The sequence below is a fragment of the Dufourea novaeangliae genome, unplaced genomic scaffold (genome assembly GCF_001272555.1).
Source record: "Dufourea novaeangliae isolate 0120121106 unplaced genomic scaffold, ASM127255v1 scaffold168, whole genome shotgun sequence".
NCBI classification, from domain to species: Eukaryota; Metazoa; Arthropoda; class Insecta; order Hymenoptera; family Halictidae; genus Dufourea; species Dufourea novaeangliae.
Window position 1 is genome coordinate 1,325,865 of NW_015374062.1, and position 18,863 is coordinate 1,344,727.

At 37.7% G+C, this 18,863-nt stretch overlaps 1 protein-coding gene across 1 annotated transcript in view; it reads right to left on the bottom strand.

Moving 5' to 3' along the window:
- The window catches only part of LOC107190234 (E3 ubiquitin-protein ligase Rnf220-like), a 126,316-nt gene that overhangs the window by 79,662 nt on the left and 27,791 nt on the right, over nucleotides 1-18,863 (bottom strand). The window contains exon 5 of the mRNA XM_015579008.1: nucleotides 4,877-5,014. Within this exon, the coding sequence (XP_015434494.1) occupies nucleotides 4,877-5,014 (138 nt within the window). The remainder of the gene's footprint in view (nucleotides 1-4,876; nucleotides 5,015-18,863) is intronic.

Consider the following 18,863-nt stretch of genomic DNA (forward strand, 5'->3'; position numbering starts at 1 on the left):
TAAATCAAACTATCCCTGTTGGCTAATTCTAAAAAAAAATATATTGTCATGAATAATATCGCTATAATTTCTTACATATACTCTATACTTCATTCCGCCACCTCCCCACCCCCCATGGCTACGCCCATGCATACAACAGTATTTCTTATTTCTAATGCGTGTGTAAATAATTTCTTGCGTCTGGTCACGTTAATCTGTTTGATTGAATATTTTCCGCCAGTAATAGTACGGTAATCAAATAGAAAATAAGAAGTGAGTCGTAGAACTCTGTAAAATATTTTCATTGAGGTCATAGATTAACAATTCGAATGATGTAAGTAATTGAACTATTTGTTAACTTCATACAATTACTTCGAAATTTTCTTACCCAATTTTATGAACATAGGGCTAAACATCTACGGTTGTATAACATCAACCTAGTGTTAATAACATTTAAAAAAAAGTCAGAATTTTAATTAACCTAAAGGTGCATCGCCTTATGTATTTCACATTCCTTAACTACGAAATCCTTGCGGGGGGCAATGAATTTATGTGTTATTTAATCAAAGTAACCGCTTTTAACTAGCATTTTCACTTCTTATCTCTTCATTTCGTCTTTACGCTCCTTATTCTTGGCAGCCAAGGTTGTAAGTAAGGGGCAACCCTATTCAGCATGCCACGGAATATTTAATTAGTTTTTCCAGCCGACAGTTGCCGTCCATAAATGTTAATTGCAGATGAAGTAGCAATAAAAAGCACCCCCTCCTCCCCCCGAGCCTTCGCCAACTTACCCTTCTCTTCTGGCTCTCGATTCTTACGACGCTTAACGAGTACCCGCAAACATTATCCGACGAAAACCACTATAGAGACATTTTTTGCTCGTTTACAGTCCCGCCGACATCTTGCTGTACGCAATTGCTAGATCTTCAATGTAAATCATTTCTCGTCCGAATCGTTACTTCTTATCTTTTCGCTTTTCTTCCTTACATTTCTTTTCCTTCATCTCTTTGTAAATGAAGTTCACCTTAGAATACTCGTAACTATACAATACACGTTAAAAAAAAGGATAAATTTTAGAAACGCGATAAAATATCAATTCAGTTATTAACAATAACATAAAAGAATATGTACATTTAGTATGACTTGTCGAAAAATATCTCCTGATTGAAAAATTACTTTTGCATTACTTTTTACAGCATTATGTAATCTGAAATCCAGCGATGTCTCTAAACTTTAAAGACGACACGTATTTTTGTTTGCATTCCATGAAGCTTGCTATTAAGTTCTTTAATTTCTTCCTGGGATAGGTAGATGCATATTTTATACCGACTGTTATTGTTTTCGATAAATGTGAGGGTATTTTTGATTCTAGATAATCCTGTTTTCATAAAAAATTAAAATACTTATGTATAATAGATGAAAAACCTGTTTAGCATTGTCTAAAATTCTAACATTAGAAACCAGTTATAATGCATTTAACTGATGAGTAATATCACCTAAAAACGACCATCGAATGATTATTCAGACAGATTATAGCAGATTGATTATTCCGATATGTTCAACATAACCATAAAAATAATTAAGTACAGATTCGTAAACGCTTGATCCGATGAGTTACAGCCGAGAAAACTAGAAGTTTCAGGGTCGTGTTGTCAACGCTTTTAGGCTATCCCGGCGAGCACGAAATTGTGGAAAAATCGTTTGAAGCGCCGAGGAGAGGAGAAGACAGCCGAGAAAAATCAGTGACGATCCCCGCTGGGCGATAGAAGGACGGGGATGGCCAGAGGGGTCGTAACAGCAAAGGCAGAAAGAACGGAATTTAATTAAGTAAAATTACTGTCGCGCGAAGAGGCGAGAAGCAAACGGAATGGGTATAGGAGGAAGGGGATGGAGGATGTTGGACGAAAAGGTAGCGATGCAAGACGTTACATGGGGAACGAGGGGAGGGAGTAGGACTGGCATAATGATCTTATCCCTCGATGAAAACGTAGTAATAGAAAGTAAACGAATTCAAGCCGGCCGGATGTCTCGGTTCATGCCGTTATCTTTGCAGTTTCAACACTCAGAATTTTTATGATCGTGACATATCGGTACGGTATCGTTTTAATTAAGATCACATTTTATTCCACAAAAGTTGAAAGTTTCAAGATATTTAGTCGTTGCGAACGAAAATACGTTTGCTTTTTAAGTATGGAAGAGAGAAGGCTTTCTGAGAATCGTTGGAATTACCTTGCCTGTTTCACCTAGAGTGAAACCAGGAACGCGTTCATCCCGCAGGATCCATGCAATCACGCGAAACGACCGTTTACATCTCGCTTATGAAAAATAATACCTCTGCCATGAGATGATCCTCGTCGTTTCAGTGCAACGATGATCTAAGAGAGCAAGAAAGCTCGAAACGAGTAACTGTTCTGCCCCTGAAATTCCAATCTCATACCTGAGTCACGCGCATCTTTGCGTCAAAGTGCCGAATGCATAATTTAGAAGCTTCAGGAACAAGCGATTCTGTATATAAAATGTGGTTAAGCCTGGAGCACACCTTTCCAAGCACGTTTACCCGATTACACTACCTAAATATTTCGTTCAGTCTTTTTTAAGACTCTTGTAACGAATTTTGTTAGTATGCTTTAGAAGTCTGATTAGCAATAAGTTCTAAAATAATAGATGATAATATACAGGTTATTAATAAAAATGTGAAACATTTTCACAGGGTGAATCCGAATTATTCGTTGAAAAAGCGATCGAAATACTTGAAAATTCGTCCGACGTGACGGGTTATTCTAATTTAAACGGGTGCTCTTGAACTGTTTCAAGAGTTAGTTTCATTCTTTTCATGTTATTTCATTCATTAGTTTCGCCTGGTCATTGATCAAGCCCGCATACCAGCTGAAAAAAATTGGGTTTTGCCCCACCCTAAAAGAAAAAAAATTGGATTTTTCCCCCTCCCCCTCCCAGAGTAACAAAGTTTTTGCGTAATATTTAATATTGTAGTATAATTTCAAACACGACCAGCAGCCTCTATTAACAAAACGCATGCAATTTCAACGATTTATGACTTTAGAAACAAAATAAAGTGTGTCTGGCTACGTACAGCTTTTTTCACTGTGGCAGTCGATGTGCCAATATTTTTGCCCCCCACTGATAACCTGGCTACGCCCATGACTAAGCATACAAGCATCATAAAAGGCACATTCAACCGTCAAAGAGAACACATCTATTAGTCAGAGTAAACATAACTAGTACACACATACACAGACATCAGATTTGTTTCATAGGATTATAGAACATTGGATATCGTTTCTTTAATATTATGTGAAGCGCATTGATGTAAACGCAATCATTCCCGATTTCCAAGATATTCACGTGTACTTAGTCCTAATGTATGATGACGTACATTACCAGTATAAACTGGCTCATTGTTAGAGTCATCCAACGAAAGTGCGTGCCTGTTTACAATCGGTCTTGTTAGATCTGTGGACACGAAGATGAGCATAGCTCGTTGGCTTAGACTGTGCAAACCGCGCAAGTCGATCTTATAGCTGGATTTCGAGGATCGATGGACCACTCTGAGCCCTGGGAATTGTGGAAATTAACAGAGCAATCGATATTCTCGTCTCAATATAGCGGATCGATAACTTGATCCTGAAAGCGATTATTTATTAGAGGATTATACGTTATTAGAGCACTCGATCGTTCACAACAAGTTAAACCGATGGTATTTATAATACACTTTACTTTTTATGTCAACAAATTTGAAGTTGAAGAAAGTTTGAAGAAAGTTACTTATTACTATGCATCTCTAAGTTACAGAAATTCCAGAAACAATGCTTGTTGAGATCATACTTTCTACCACACGACTACAAATAACCGATAAAAAATCGATCAACATCAACAAGCCATATACTGACTCTAGCATTCATCACGTCACTAGCATCATAAAAATATAATATCATACGCATCAACGTAAAGTCCGACTATGCAACCACCACCTGGTATGCCCTGGATAATGCAAATCTTGGCGGCACTACATTTATGGAAGCTCATAACTAAAAAAATTTTCATCTAAAAAGGTCGTCAATAGTATTACGGTAAGGTTTCCTCGACAGGTCTAACACTGCATACTAAAAAATGAGGAGCTCCATTTAAAAAAATTATGTTGATCTTGACGTGACCTTGATCTCACCACTCAAGGTCAAACGAGTACACCCCTTCAATAGAACTTTTAAAACCTTAAACCTTTATTGGAAGATTCTTTTCAAAAATGTTTAATTTTTTAGATATCTAACCGCTCTGGGACTTCGGGATAGAGTACATACATGTATACAATTCGTATCAATTTTGTAGAGATAATCTTGTTAAAAACATTAACGATTCGTGAACGTTTTCAATCCCAGATAGAACATTTAATTAACTTAATCTCCGTGTTCCTTTCGTGTGCATTTCATATTTGTCAAAGAAAACATTCAAGAACTCTTCAAAGATATCAAGAACAGAGCTCAATCCGGAAACTTAATAACAAGGGTAGTTATCTGAGTACGTAGATGATCTTTGTAATCAAATACTAAGAGTGGAACATTACCACTTAGGCGCTGTTTGTTGTTCGTGTCAATCATAACCACAACCATAAAATCCTGTTCATCACTCATTACAGAATCGTTCTCCACAGTGTCACAGAAGCCTAGACAGACTTTCCTGGAAACAAATAACGTTAGGGCTGCCCCTAAATGGTACCGAAGAATATTCTCAGTGTCGCACGAAGAAAGAGTAGGAAAAAAGCACCGGCTGTAGGATGAGCTACCGTTCTCCGAAGAGACGAAACCATATCGAATCGATCTGTTCTATCTGAGATTGTATGCAGCGTTAATGAAGATAGCTGGTAGGTGTGGTAGTGGCCTACCTTGGTCGAATACAAGGCAGCGAGTGGTCTTGGCAGCGAGTCCCGGGGGCAGAGCGAATCTGTAGGCTGGGCCCAGCGACAACCCTAACCCCAGCCCGAGCGCCTCCGCGCCGCATCGGCCCCCGAACACAGGCCCCACTAGAATCACCCACATAACAACGGTCATCAGTCATCGTCATCATCAGTACAATACTTATCATACATATTAATACAAGGTTCATGCAAATTTTCTCGTTCAGAATGGTTAACCTGTAACCACTGACAGATCTAATACCGGGCAAATATCGAAATTCGTTGCGCAACATTTGAAACTGATTATGTATTATGGCCATAAAATGAAAAACGCACGTGACTAACGTCATATCGTTTACTATTTTAGTGGAACTTGTTTACGCGCTCTTACGTTAAACTATTAACGTTAGATACTCTATCGATATGTAATCTATGAATTCTATGTGATAGAATATTGATATTGTTGAATTTCTTCGTTTATTCAAATTGTATTAAATCCAATTACGTTGGTAGTCCCCTTCAATCAGACACGCATCATTTCCCTATGGCCAAACATTATTTTTTAACCTGGTGTTCCGATATTTTGTTTTCTTCATTTCACACTACTGTACAAAGTACTCGCTAAAGAAATTACTCGTAGGAAGGTAATTATGCAATGTATTATAATATACAGAAACGGACTTTTTTCGGTAGATTAAAGTATGAATTAAAGTAAAGGAAAAGACGTGCCAAAAGTAGATTCCGCAGTTCAATCGCACGGAATAGAACATACACAATACCTAAGCCACAATCTAAATTCATGTTCGGGGAAGATAAATGCATCGAGCATAATGTCGGAAGCTTAACGCTAGTTTTAAATTCAGCCTTTGAGATGCAGAGTACGGAGATCCTTCCTCCTGGGCCTTCTCCTCGAGATCTTTGACTTTGGAAGCTTACACGCTGATTAAGACACCCGATACAATTAGGCGGCGAAAAGAACCTCAAAAGACGCCTTTCTTTACCTTCTCCCTGGTCCGGATGTAAACGCTTAAACTGGTGCCTCAAAACAGACAGGGAGGATCTCTCCGATGCGAAAGGATGAGAATTTCTTTAAAAAAATCATTCGTTTGGAGACAGACAAAAAACACTTTTCCATTTGAAATCGTTAATTTGAGATATGAACAGTTTCAAAACTGACCTTAACAGCGTAAATTTTATTAATCGAACTTAATGAAAATTAATTAGGGATTTTTAACGAAAGTAATAATAAACTTCGTGCAATGATTAATTTCTATTTCAATTATCAAGGTCGTCCAACATTCTTTCATTACTACTTGCTTTGTAAAGAAAAGAAAAAGTAACAATTATCAAAGTAAATAAGATTTGTGTTTGATGCTGGTAGTGTTCCATTAGCCGTCGCATTAGCAGAGAGGAATTCGCCTTTTTGTTAGGTAAACCTTCGACAATATACAAAATTCTATCGTGTTGGTAATCGTTGTTGCTCATGCGGCGAGAAAAATTGAAGGTATCATGTGTAGATACGATAGTAACGCGAAACGGGCGAACAGGATGATAGAGGGTGTCAGGAATAACCATGGTGAGGAGGTGATGTAGAAAGCGAATCAACTCGCAGTACAAACAGGCAAGGAACGTCAGTCCTTGCACCGAAGCTGAAGCAGCGAGTCTCGCTTTCTCGATGAATTATTCAAGGCTTCTTGATCCGGTCTCTGAGCGGTATAAACCGACAGACGGATATTCCCGTCCTCTCAATCGACGAGCTACCGATTTTTTCTTTCTCCCTGTTCCCCTTCTCTTCATTCCCCTTCGTTGTGGCAGTTCTTTCCCTACTTTCGAGTATGTTGACCAGATTAAGATCGCAGGATCGACTGTCAGCTGCTGTGATCATGATGCGCAACAATCGCATGCTTTGAAATCGTCTCGTGCGCCATGTTAGGCGATCCCCTGTTTCCCCGTTGTTTCTGTCGTTCTTCTTCTTCTCCTTCTTCTTCTCCACCCCTTCGTTTTTCTTCATTTATGTAGACGCATCGATCGTCGTCGTTGATCAACCTAGAGATGACTCGTCGTTATATTTTCAAGAAATTGGACATTCCCATTGGGAATGCGAAAACTTTATTGCGGGTAATTGTTACATTCAAGCACCCTCTCTTTCAAAGACCGGATGAGGGAGATGTACACAACAAATTAGTATTAATATTTATATTTGTTGATATTTAAAGTATAATGTTCCTATATTCTCAAGATTTGCTTATGTTACTGCTATTTTTAATATATTTCCTATAGTTTAAGTACTCGTAGTAATAATAATGTATGTATATACATATATAACTATATATACAAATAGATATATATATATAGTAAACAAAAGCAATAGTTCTATTAATATTAAACATTTGGATATCGTACGGTATGACTAAGACATCATAACGAAACGAAATTTTGAGAGGAGAAGGCCGAGAGGGAGAGAACCCTAAATGTGGTTTTAGCTGAGCATCTTGATCAGTATCTGAGATACTAACAACCTCAGATCGGGATTTTTTTTTTTTTTTTTGGAATTGCCTCTACAGTTTCGCCAGTTTTTTTTTTATTATTTATGTCTCATGCACACGTTCGCTGTTTCATCTTCCGAATGCTTTGGTTTTCGGAATATATATTAATAATGGTCAATTTATAAATATGTTGTTACTACGGATTTTATTTTTACAAGATCTAACAATGTGATGAGATTCCACGTGAGTGATCCATACGCCATACGGCGTATGGAGATGCAAAAAACCACGAATTCATGTGCGTAAAGGGGCGAGGTCAACCTTTCGCAAGAATGACCAATGCGTCAAGGAAAGAGGGAGCTCAGTTACTGTAAAACAGAAGAAGTAGTAGAAGACGAGACGTTCAGACGTGGTACTGGAGAGTGGATCGTGTTGCGGCAAGTTAGTTGGTTCAGTTCCCGGCGTGAGATCCAACGCTACAAGTACGAGATCACAATGCAAAAGATATAAAGAGAGCGATACAGGCTACAACAAGAACACAGAACAAGGCAGAAACTGACGGTCAATAACAAATCATTGATGCGACCGATAAATACTTTGTGTATAATCCTTTTGATGGATAGTCAATTTCTAGCTCGATAAAGAAATGAATATTTTTTATACAGAATCATAACCAAAGATGAAAAATGGATTTTATACGATACTGTAGTGTGTAAAATATCATGGTGTAGTAAAGGTGGCTGATCCTTAACAACAGTAAAGCCTTCGTTACATGCCAAAAAAAAGGTTGTTTGTTGCTGGTGGTACTGTAGTGGAGTGGTTTATTTTGCTAAAGCACAATCAGACCATCAATTCGGTGTTATACTGTCACCAGTTGAACAGATTAAACACAGCAATTGAAGAAAAATTCCCGGCTTTATTTAATCGCAAGCACATCGTTTTTCACCAAGCAAGGCCCCGCCATATGTAGCGATGAGTATGCAACAAAAATCACAGGACTTTGGATGAGATATTTTGACACATCCACCATATTCCCTGGATATAGCACATAGTGATTATTGGTTATTTCAGTCATGGCAAGCTTTTCTTCGTAGTAAAAGATTCAGTAATGTTGACAAAATTGAACGTGCTGTCGATACCTCCTTTGCCTCTAAATGTATCGAGAAGAAATTTTTAAACTTGTCGACAGGTGACAACAGGTTGTAAACAATAATGGCAACTATATTATTAACTAAATAAAATAGTATATTTTACGAACACAGCGTTTTATGAACGAAACTCCAATATTCCCATTACTTTTGCATCAACCCGATACGTATGAACGTACTTACTGACTGATATGCCATTTGTGGAACAGTCCATATATAATAACGATTTTCAATTAAAGCAAATGTATTAAATAATACCCACACAATTATGATTAGACCTGAAAATTTAATTATTTCACATTACTGTACGCGAGATCCGTATCCGATGTCGTAGAGTAAATAACCAAACGGCAAAGGATACTAGTTTTTCGATTAGTTCGAAGTGAGACTGATGAAATGGAGAAGAGGAAGGTGAACGGGAGCCATCGAAGCTGTTGGATGATAATCGACGTCGATTTTCACCGTAACAGCCGGCGTGTATCGATTGTGGAAAGACTAATGGCCAGCGTGGTTAACCGTATTATCCCACGGCGGAAGTCCGCCAGTTCAAACGGGGACATAAATAGCGGCGGCTCCCGAATCGTCTGTTTCAATATTAGTCTAACAATCACGGCTACCGGATACACCGATACGAACGTCACGCACACAACTACTGATATGACGTATGAAAATATATGCACAAGAAATATAGAAACTACTAGGTATACACTTAAATGTTTACGCTCAAAATGTAAACGAATGATACACCGAAATGTAAACGTGCTTTTAATACAAATTCGTTTCTTACTTCAAAGTACCGATTTGTCAAATTTATATTCAAGATAACATAACGGTTAGTACTATCCTCTCTAACTGTGTTTCATTTATTTTGAACGCATAATAGGTTTAAGGTTTGAGAGAAGAAATTTATAAATAGTAATTATTACAAGAGAACCAGTTTTGTACAAGAAACAGGATATGCGATACCAATTTCATTGAATTATATCGAATATTATTAGAAATAATTTCATTCACGTGATACCAAGCCAGAAATGTAATAAATTTCTGATAGTCAAGTGCAGGTTATAGAATCCAATTATATTATATAAATTTGAAATGAATTACGATTCCAAATGCTCGTGAGCTACAAATTTCCATGTAAAGAAGATTCTTAAGGCGATTCAATCCTCTATATTGGGGGTATCTTGCAGCACCGGGATGGTCGAGAAGGTTGTTGGATTCTTTATTAATTTTACAACTTTTTCATAAAGCAACAAGGATCCTGGATGTGAATATACTCGCGCATAGTTTAGTGAATATTGGCCGTCCGTTCAAGAGAACCTCACCGTTCGCGTCCCGTATCCTCGGCTCCAATCTTCGTTGCTCAAGATGGATTTTGATCAGCCGGTTCCCTTGGTTTTTGATAGAAATTCCAAAGATTTTTCGGCCTCCTGATTTCTGGCAACCCAGCAGATTGGCGATCGAGCGAAAGCGAAAGTCGACGGAGGATGGCTCGAAGTTTCTCAGGGTGTTCAAGTTTCACGGTGGTTGATATTTCATACAGAGTGTGCAATGGGGTACCCCATCGTTGTGTCGACCAGTTCAGGACCTAACGTCACCTATATTGTTCGCGTATTATTACTATGTGTCCTCCAACGGGGTATACACCGTTGAGTAAAGTGTGGTTTTGCGTCCGGCTGTAAGCGTTCGACCATAAAGCTTTCCTTGATTTCTCATCTATTTTCATTTTCGTTTCCACAGTATCTGACATCTCTTATCACGAAAACCTCACTCTAGTATTGTCTTTTCCAATCACTTACACAAATTGACAGCTAAACATAGTAGTTCTGTGTACAACTTTGTTCAGTTATGCCATAAAATGAGTTAAAACACGCAGAAAGTAAAGAGTATTTTACAGTAAGTTATAAATAAAAGTTATTTATAAATTACGGCGCGGTTTAAAAATATAAGGATCGGTTAAATCTGCTACTGCTGTAATTATGATGCTATAATATGATTAGCGTCTGCGTGCATAATAAGAATAAAACAAAGATTTTAATTATTTTTATTTTATTATATTTATTACGGTTCTAACAATATTTAACTAGCATTTCTGCTTATGTAGAGTTCTCAGAAAATGAAAATTGTAGAATACAAACCCTTACCGGTGAATTAAACAATAGTTTAAAAAAATATATGTCTACACATTTTTCTATTTTTTATTTATACACTCGACACTCTAAAGCAAAGCTGCATAACTTCTACTTTCCGTGTGAGTCTCCCACTCTCAGGGTACTCTCTCTACACGGCTCAGACTGCTTCGCTCGCTGCGTACGGGAAGTCGCGTGCTACGGGGAGAGGCTTCCCACCACATGGTCAGTGATACCCTCTTGTTCTTGCCTGTTGCGAAGACTTCTTCCCGTAGCACGCGACTCTCCGTACACAACGATCGAGGCAGCCTGTACCGCGTAGTGGGGGTACCTAGGGTGTGGAAGACTGAGTGTGTGACTAGAAGTTATGCAGCTCTTCTCTAAATGGTCGAAATGGGGTCGAAAATGCCCTTAGACCGTTTTAGACTGGTAATACACCATTCGATTGCTTGGTAAAAAAACTATGGTGCACCCTACCAAAAAATCTCCACAAAATCGAAGACACTACTTATAATAACATGTTGCTACTATAAAAGGATAAATCGAGGTGTCTTAAAAACATCAATAAGACAAAACTTTGTTCAGCATTCAAGATTTTTCACAACTAAAATACTCAACTAAACAATCGCAAGAAATTCTCCAACACAAGTCCCGGTAAATACTATAAATCTAATTCTTTAGGAAAATTTTTGCACGTCAGGAAGAATAGAGGACAATCCGATAGTCCGAATTTTCCCTGTTACTACCTTACTGATCGAGATAGGGGGTTGAAACTTGGCATAAATTGTTTTTTCATGACGGACTATCGAATACTATACCCTTTACTTGCAATTCAGAAAACAACAACAAGATCACCGAGAAGAGTAAGTAGAATGTCATTAGCGTGAAACGATAATGTCAACGAAGAATTTCATAAGATCGTTTGGAACCCAAGGTACTTGAAAGAGCCGATGAAACAGCTCGTGAAGTAAGGTCTGCGATGCCAGGAGGACCAGCAGAGAAAACACAAGCAAAGTCAAACACAAGCCGCTAGTGGCCTCTTTTGCATTAAACGCGCATTCCGTGGCGAACGATTAAGACCTAAGAGAAACCGCTTGTCCGAGCCTCCGTGTTCCGAACCACGAAACGAATGAATGTCCTTATTGTCCTACCGTGAGAACTCCAGGCACGCGCTTCTCAGCGTCAACTCGATATAATTAAATAAATTATACTGGCCTCTGAATCGGTTTCTCGCGATTCTCTGTTTCTTCTCCCTGGTTAAGCAGACACGAACGATCTCCTCTGAAATACTATTCATTCAACCCCTGACCATTTACACGGGGTTCATGTGCACAATTTAACTCTATTATCCGCGATTGGCACGTTTTTCTACTTTGCCAGTTTATGCGAATAATAACGTTCACGATAGAATGGCGAAAACATGGATTGTTAGAAATACATCGAGAAGTTTTAAGAAAACCCACAAAAATTTGAAAAGAATATTCGTACGAGAACTGATGACAGAAAATCATTTACACTACGCCGCATCAAAAATATGCTTCGGCATCGTGTTACTTTTCTCCAACTCATGTTACTTTCAGTGTTTACATATAACAAACTACTCGTAAACCTGGCGTATCGTGAGACTGAAAAACTATGGAACAGGTAATACGAGAAGAGAAACCATATTGCATCCCGTGGTACCTATCGTATCACTGAAAGAGCTTTCTTATGTCACCGGTGACAAGTAAAGTGTTTCCTTGTTGAGCTTCTATCATGTGATTGATTTATTTATTATATGAAAAAAATTAACGACTACAAAAATTACAGCTGGCAACAAATTATTGGTAATTATATGTATACCTAGAATAGAATTATGGAAGAGAGACTTCAATTAATGTTCTAAGGCGAATGTTCTGGGTAATTTTATACAGGGTGTTAAAATTAACATTTATCATTATGTATTAAAACAATAACTAACGATCGCGTTGCATCAGTGGAACATACAATGTTGTCGAAGACACAATCTAATCGAAAAAGGAATTTGTCATTTTATAATCATACGTTATCAAAAGTGTAAACCATAAAACGCTTTGATCATCTGGTAAAATAATATTTAATGAATGTCATTTCTAGAATACATAGCTATGCATGTTTCATTAACGAAGTAAACGTTTCTCTCTTTGGAATGTATTAAGTGTAATTTTAAAATCAGTTAATGAAGTTTTTTTTTTGTATCTTAAGTACCATTTCATCATCTTTTTGTTGTAGTAGTAAACGAAAAACTGAAAGATCGAACAAAAATTAATTTCTGAAACATCAATAATGAGAATGAAATAAGAATCGAAGGAAGTTCGAGCTGATTGGGGCGAACAAATTGCTAGAAATCCTATGCTTTATCGGAAATTTCGTACAAAATGGTCGAGAACAAGCTGCCTGCTAATGCTTGTGTAATCCTATAAGCGGCATAAGTCCCGATGACTGGTCGGAATAATACCGATAGGCCGTTCCACCCTCTTCGTTCTGCTCGATATATCCGCTTGCCTGTCCCGTACCACGCAGCCCCTTCTCGTGAAGCTTACTATTCGAGAATTGACCTTGCGTTACAAGCTTCTAGCTTCAAACATTATAATTTTTAACACTGAAGTACAAGTTTATTTTATAAAGGATACATCCGGATTAGAGGGTCAAAACTGCCCTTAGACCGAATTGGGCTTGTGATGATCATTGGTACGGGTTTTTTAAATAGTGCTGAAACTTGCATGAAAGAGAGGGATATTTCTATTCACAAAGTTGAAAAAAGATTACCTCGTATTCTTCAGTTTTTTTGGAATACGTCAAAGATGTTGAAGCAAAGAGGATGTATCGCTTTGGATATCAGTCGAATGAAAAAAGTTTTATGCCTGAACACGACTCGAAATCGAGATCATTCCAATCAATTACAGTTCGCGGGCTCTATGGTATTCAGGATTGCGGTTAAATCACTTAATGCTTTAAGTTCGAGGTGTGCGAAAAGGAATGTTTCGGCAATGATCCTCTTTTTCTTCTTTAACGAAGATTTCCGTCTGTTCAACTCGGCTGAACGCAGTGAATACATACAACCCTCTTTCGCTCTCTTCAACTCTCGAGCAAGGTTAACTGCGTCAGTCGTAGCTTTAGTGGTAGTAGGGGAATTGGATACGAGGATCTTTTCCCTGTAATTAATTTAAGAGGGCTCGCTTGGGGTAGTTTTGGTAGGTACTGTCTGACTAGATCTACCGAGAGCTTCGTAGCATCTCGCGGATCGCCGAGAAAACGAAGAGGGTCGCGTTCTCTTCCTTATCATCCTGTCTGTCCTACGCTTTTCTGTAGTTATTTTCCACTTTTGCTCATTTTATATTTCCATAATGTTTGCTAAACTAATCCAATAAACATTTTCTTCAGTTCGCCGCACGGTTCATATACTTTCATAGGCTGAACATTGTTTACAGTCCTGGTTCAGAATTTGGTAATTATTTACTTTAAGTATTCGACGTACACAGGTACCGGACAGGTGATACAATCGAGGAGGAGGGTGACTCTACGTGAAAAACTGAGTCGAAAATATAGAAGAAAATTTCTTCATATGAAGCCAAGTTATCGAAAAAATCAAATTTAAAGATTCATCCGTAACGCGTGCATTCGTTCGGGCAATAAGTAGAAACGGAATGCAACGAACAGACACGCTAGCCAAGTCACTGCCCAGTGATAACCGCGCACTCAACATACCACGACACATCACCCATTGTTAACCAAGCATCCAACATCTCACAAAACAGAGGAAACGCACACCATGTGCCCAGTGTGGAGTACTTGTAAATAATTACCCAGATTTTGTCTAGAATATCTGTTTATAAAACATAAAATAATTCACATTTGTCAGCCAATGCAAAGACTATGTTCAGACGAAATTCTTAACTTAACTGTATGCTTGGAACTGCAGACGTATAAACTGGAAGAACGGCTTTCGCAAGGGTAGCACGGTAGTTTCAAGTTGTCGCGGGTTATAAGACGGTGTTAATCCCGTGTTACTGAAAAGGGAAACTCGAAAAGGATGAAACGGAGAAGAAAGATCGATATGCCAGGTACTCGGGAAGCTGGACTATCGAGAAAAGGCGAAGCAGAAAGGGAACGCGGGGTAATCCAAGATTTATCCTCGCAGGCTGTGACAGCAGGACTGCTGCTCCTACGGCGATTTAAGGGCTATCGAACCCCTCCATTTTCGCAACACTACTACCATTCCGCCGGTTGAGCAGAAAAGGAATACAGTGCTGGACAAAATGATAGAACAATTTACACATTTCTATATTTCGTATATTTAGAAGAAGAAAACGACTATTTTATACACCATGTACATTGAATACCTTCTTCCGAGTGAGCACACGAATTCTTAAGCTTATGTGATATACAACAAATTTTCAAAAATATAGACATTTTAAAATTGGTTATATGAAATTTAAATGAAGTTAACACTATGTTGAAACACACTGACTCCTCGACCGGCCAAGCCGTGCGGTACTAGGCTAACCGGTACGGCTGTGAATCCCACTAAGATCACACAATTACACATGTTTGCGCATACGTCTTTGACTTTATAATCTTCTTGAGGTGCGATAAGTGCGGCGAAGGAGGTAGAAGAGAGGAGTTAGAGCGTGATAAATCGCCGTAGTCAATGGTAGCAGACCGATCTCTACGATTAGAGTAAAATATATGGCAGCTTTAATTACGAAGAGATTTTGGAACGCGACTCGACGAAGTATTATACACGTGGAAGAAGAGACGAGAAGAAAAGAAAAGAGAAGAGAAGAGAAGAGAAGAGAGGAGAAAAGAGGAGAGAAGAAGAGAAGAGAAAAGAAGAATGGTAAGCGGTAAAGGATGGTCAGGAAAGGGAGGCGATGGGCTCAGAGGGGCGACCTCTGAGATGCATTATTCATGGAGTGTGAGAAGATACGATATGATCCAATATGTGGTCTGGCCATACGCGCTGAACGCGTTGAACGTAAGAGGATGCTGTGAACAACATCCCCTTCCTAATCTGCTGAAAATTGGTCCACGAATTTTCGAGTAATTTGCTGCACAAAGATAACTTGTTCTTGTCGGCAAGAAACTTCCCACAGTGGCGAAAGTAGCGTATTATCAGAATTTCTTCCAGTTTCGCGTATATTTAAAAAATAGGGACAGAGTTCACGAAAGTGCTAATGTTTCAAAAAGATTTACTTTTTTCAAATAGATGGACTGTTGCATTTTAATGAGCAGTAGGTGTTGTATAATTCAAAGGGTCAGTATAACGGGGTATTATATATAATTATAACTCAATTCTAACAAATTCTAAGAATATATTGCCTTGTTTCCCTAGGATGAAAGCAAAAATTGAAATTGTTTAAAAATAGTAGGGATAAGAGAGTATACTTAAATATTACAAGTAGAATATAAGTAAACTTACAAAGCAATGAAGATAAATAAAAAAATTTAATCGGTTTGATCTGAAGACGCGAAGCCATCTTTTGGGGTAGGTTTTAGTAAAATATCGGCACTACCGGGGTTGCACGGTAGCATTGAAAAACGTTATTTCCGATACTCGAGTCTGCGCGAAGAATTCTCGAGAGCTTCCGGTGGCGTGAACCAAGCGGTAAGAAGAGGCTTGCTGCCAAGAGGAACTTTGAAACGAAAAATAAACGGTGCGAGAGGACGAGAGGACGAGAGGACGAGAGGACGAGCAGAGATCCAGGTGGTTCGATGTTCCGACAGTTTTCACGCGCAAACAAACATACAAGGGTTACTCCGAAAGTTTTGACAAGCTGGGAAATCCATTTCAAATATATTAAACGTTTTTACATGTCGTGCACGAAGTCGTTATCGAATTATTTGCTTACACGTGTACTTTCTTGATATATGGTCACACCACGCTACAATTTACTTCAAATATAGAACACTATTGCCAAGTATAGATTCGTTATGATTAGACTGCGGATTTTTATGCAAAATTATATTTTCCAAAGTAATTCATAAAGACAAGAGCAAATGTAGATATTTCTTTCTTATTTTAAACATCGTATTAGGTTCAGAATAAAATAAAAAATTCGTTGGATCTGATGAAAACTTTGTTTTTTATTGTATTTTGCAGACCTCTATAAGCTATAAATGCATAAAATCCGCAATCTAGTTATGATTTATCTTTCTGAATATTACCATTTAACGCGGATTAATGTTAATTTATGGTTAAAAAGAAAAATAAGAAAAAAGAGAAAATAAATAAAATATTAACAAAGATTCCTATCACTCATACATGCAGGAAAACTCTAAAAATGTAATCATGAATTCACGACTTACATTAGATTTGTGAGTAAGTGATTTTTTACTTGATTTCAATTGTATTCTAGTACTTTGACAGTCACCTGTATTTGTATATCTTTAACAAGTTTAAAAGCTATTATTCCGCAGTTATATACTTCTTCTTCTCCTTTTTTTTTCTTTTTTTAATTGAAACCTTAATGCCACAGCACCGTGATTTCGTAGCGTTACAACAGTGCGGTGCATACTTGCAGTTGCACGCCGTAGAAATCGTGGCGGCAGCGGCGAAACATATTAACACACAATGAGATAGTTTTGTTCCACCGCCCTTTGGGGGCCGTGCGTTCGCACTGCTTCTCTTTCCGACAGAAGCACGTTCCATGCCACGGGTATCTATCTACCTGGTGTTCGAAAATTTTGTCAATGCAATGTATGTACATTCCTCGCATGAGCTGCTTTTTGTTTAGGATACTGGACTCGACAGTAGGTACACGTAATTGTATATCTACAGTGATTCGCACAATTATTGGCACAGTCGAGAATATGGCAAAAAAATTCATGAAATAATACGACAATAAAGGACTTTTTAACATTTTTTTTATGCAGAAATACGTGGTTTGGACTCTGAGGCAACAAAATCGCAAAGGAAATCAAAAAATTCCGATTTGCAATTACGAACAATCGAGGTATAATAATTCTTTAGACAGTAGATATTTTCACATACTAAAATTATTGATGAAACCTATGAATTTTGTCAGAAATATTCAGTATACTAGTAACGTATTCAATAAGCATAGAATTTCATACATAATCAATGATAAAAGGAAGAGTTTCAGTAGTTCGCTCGTATGGCAAAGGAAAGCAACAAATCAAATTTAGATACTAAAAATCTAATTATTTCTCATTGGAAAAATGGAAAATCCTATAAAGAGATTGGAAGCATTATTTATAAAACGTATATAACAATAGGAAATATGGTTAAAAGATACGAATTGAATGGACGTATAATACAGAAAACAAGTCGCGATAGGAGGAAATTGCTTAATTCACCAGAGGAGTACTTCATCGTCAGGAATATTAAAGAAAACCCTAGAATAAGTGATCCTAGAGTAAACGCATTCCTTCAAGCTTTTTGTCACAAAGATGTTGACACTTAAACAGTTCGAAGAGTATTACGAAGTATGTAACTTCTATAACAGAATATAAATCAACACCAAAAGTATTGAACTTTTCTTAGAATCAATAACAAAAATTATAATCAAATATTTTGTGAGCACCGCTTAGATGAGAAGCTCACAAAGGGCAGTCCTTTGGGCATCTTCTTTGCGCAAAATTTGCTGTGGACCATTGTGTGCGGACGTTTTGATAAATTGCCGAATAATTGTCAAATGTTAGAAAACGACAAAGCCAAGCCGACACGCAGAAAAAGCCAACCCGAGGTCGAGACAACCGAGGCGTTGACCGTTCCTGTTCAAGATAAGTATGCGAAAGTTGTTCCCGTTCACTCTCCTGTTTAGTTGGGTATTCAAAATAATTTCGATATGTTTCACATTCACAAAATTATACAGAACGAAACATTCATATTTTAATTGGTGATATCCACTTAAAAAAAAGTTTTGTAACAGTAATAAAAAACGTGTGTACAGAAAATTTCGCTACAAAATCAAAAAGTTATTAAACTACCAGTGTTTAAAATCTATATTCAACGATGTTAGAAATAACCTCAATCTCCACCAAACTAAAGGTGTAGAATCCAGCTATTAATAGTCGCGATATGTAATTTTCTTGACAACCTGTACTAGATGATTTTATAAAAGAATTGTTATACGATTGTAAGTTTGAAATGAAAAAAACTGTAACGTTTTAATGAATCTCAGCGAACAATATTGGCAGTTTGATTAAACGACAAAGAGAAATTAAGGGC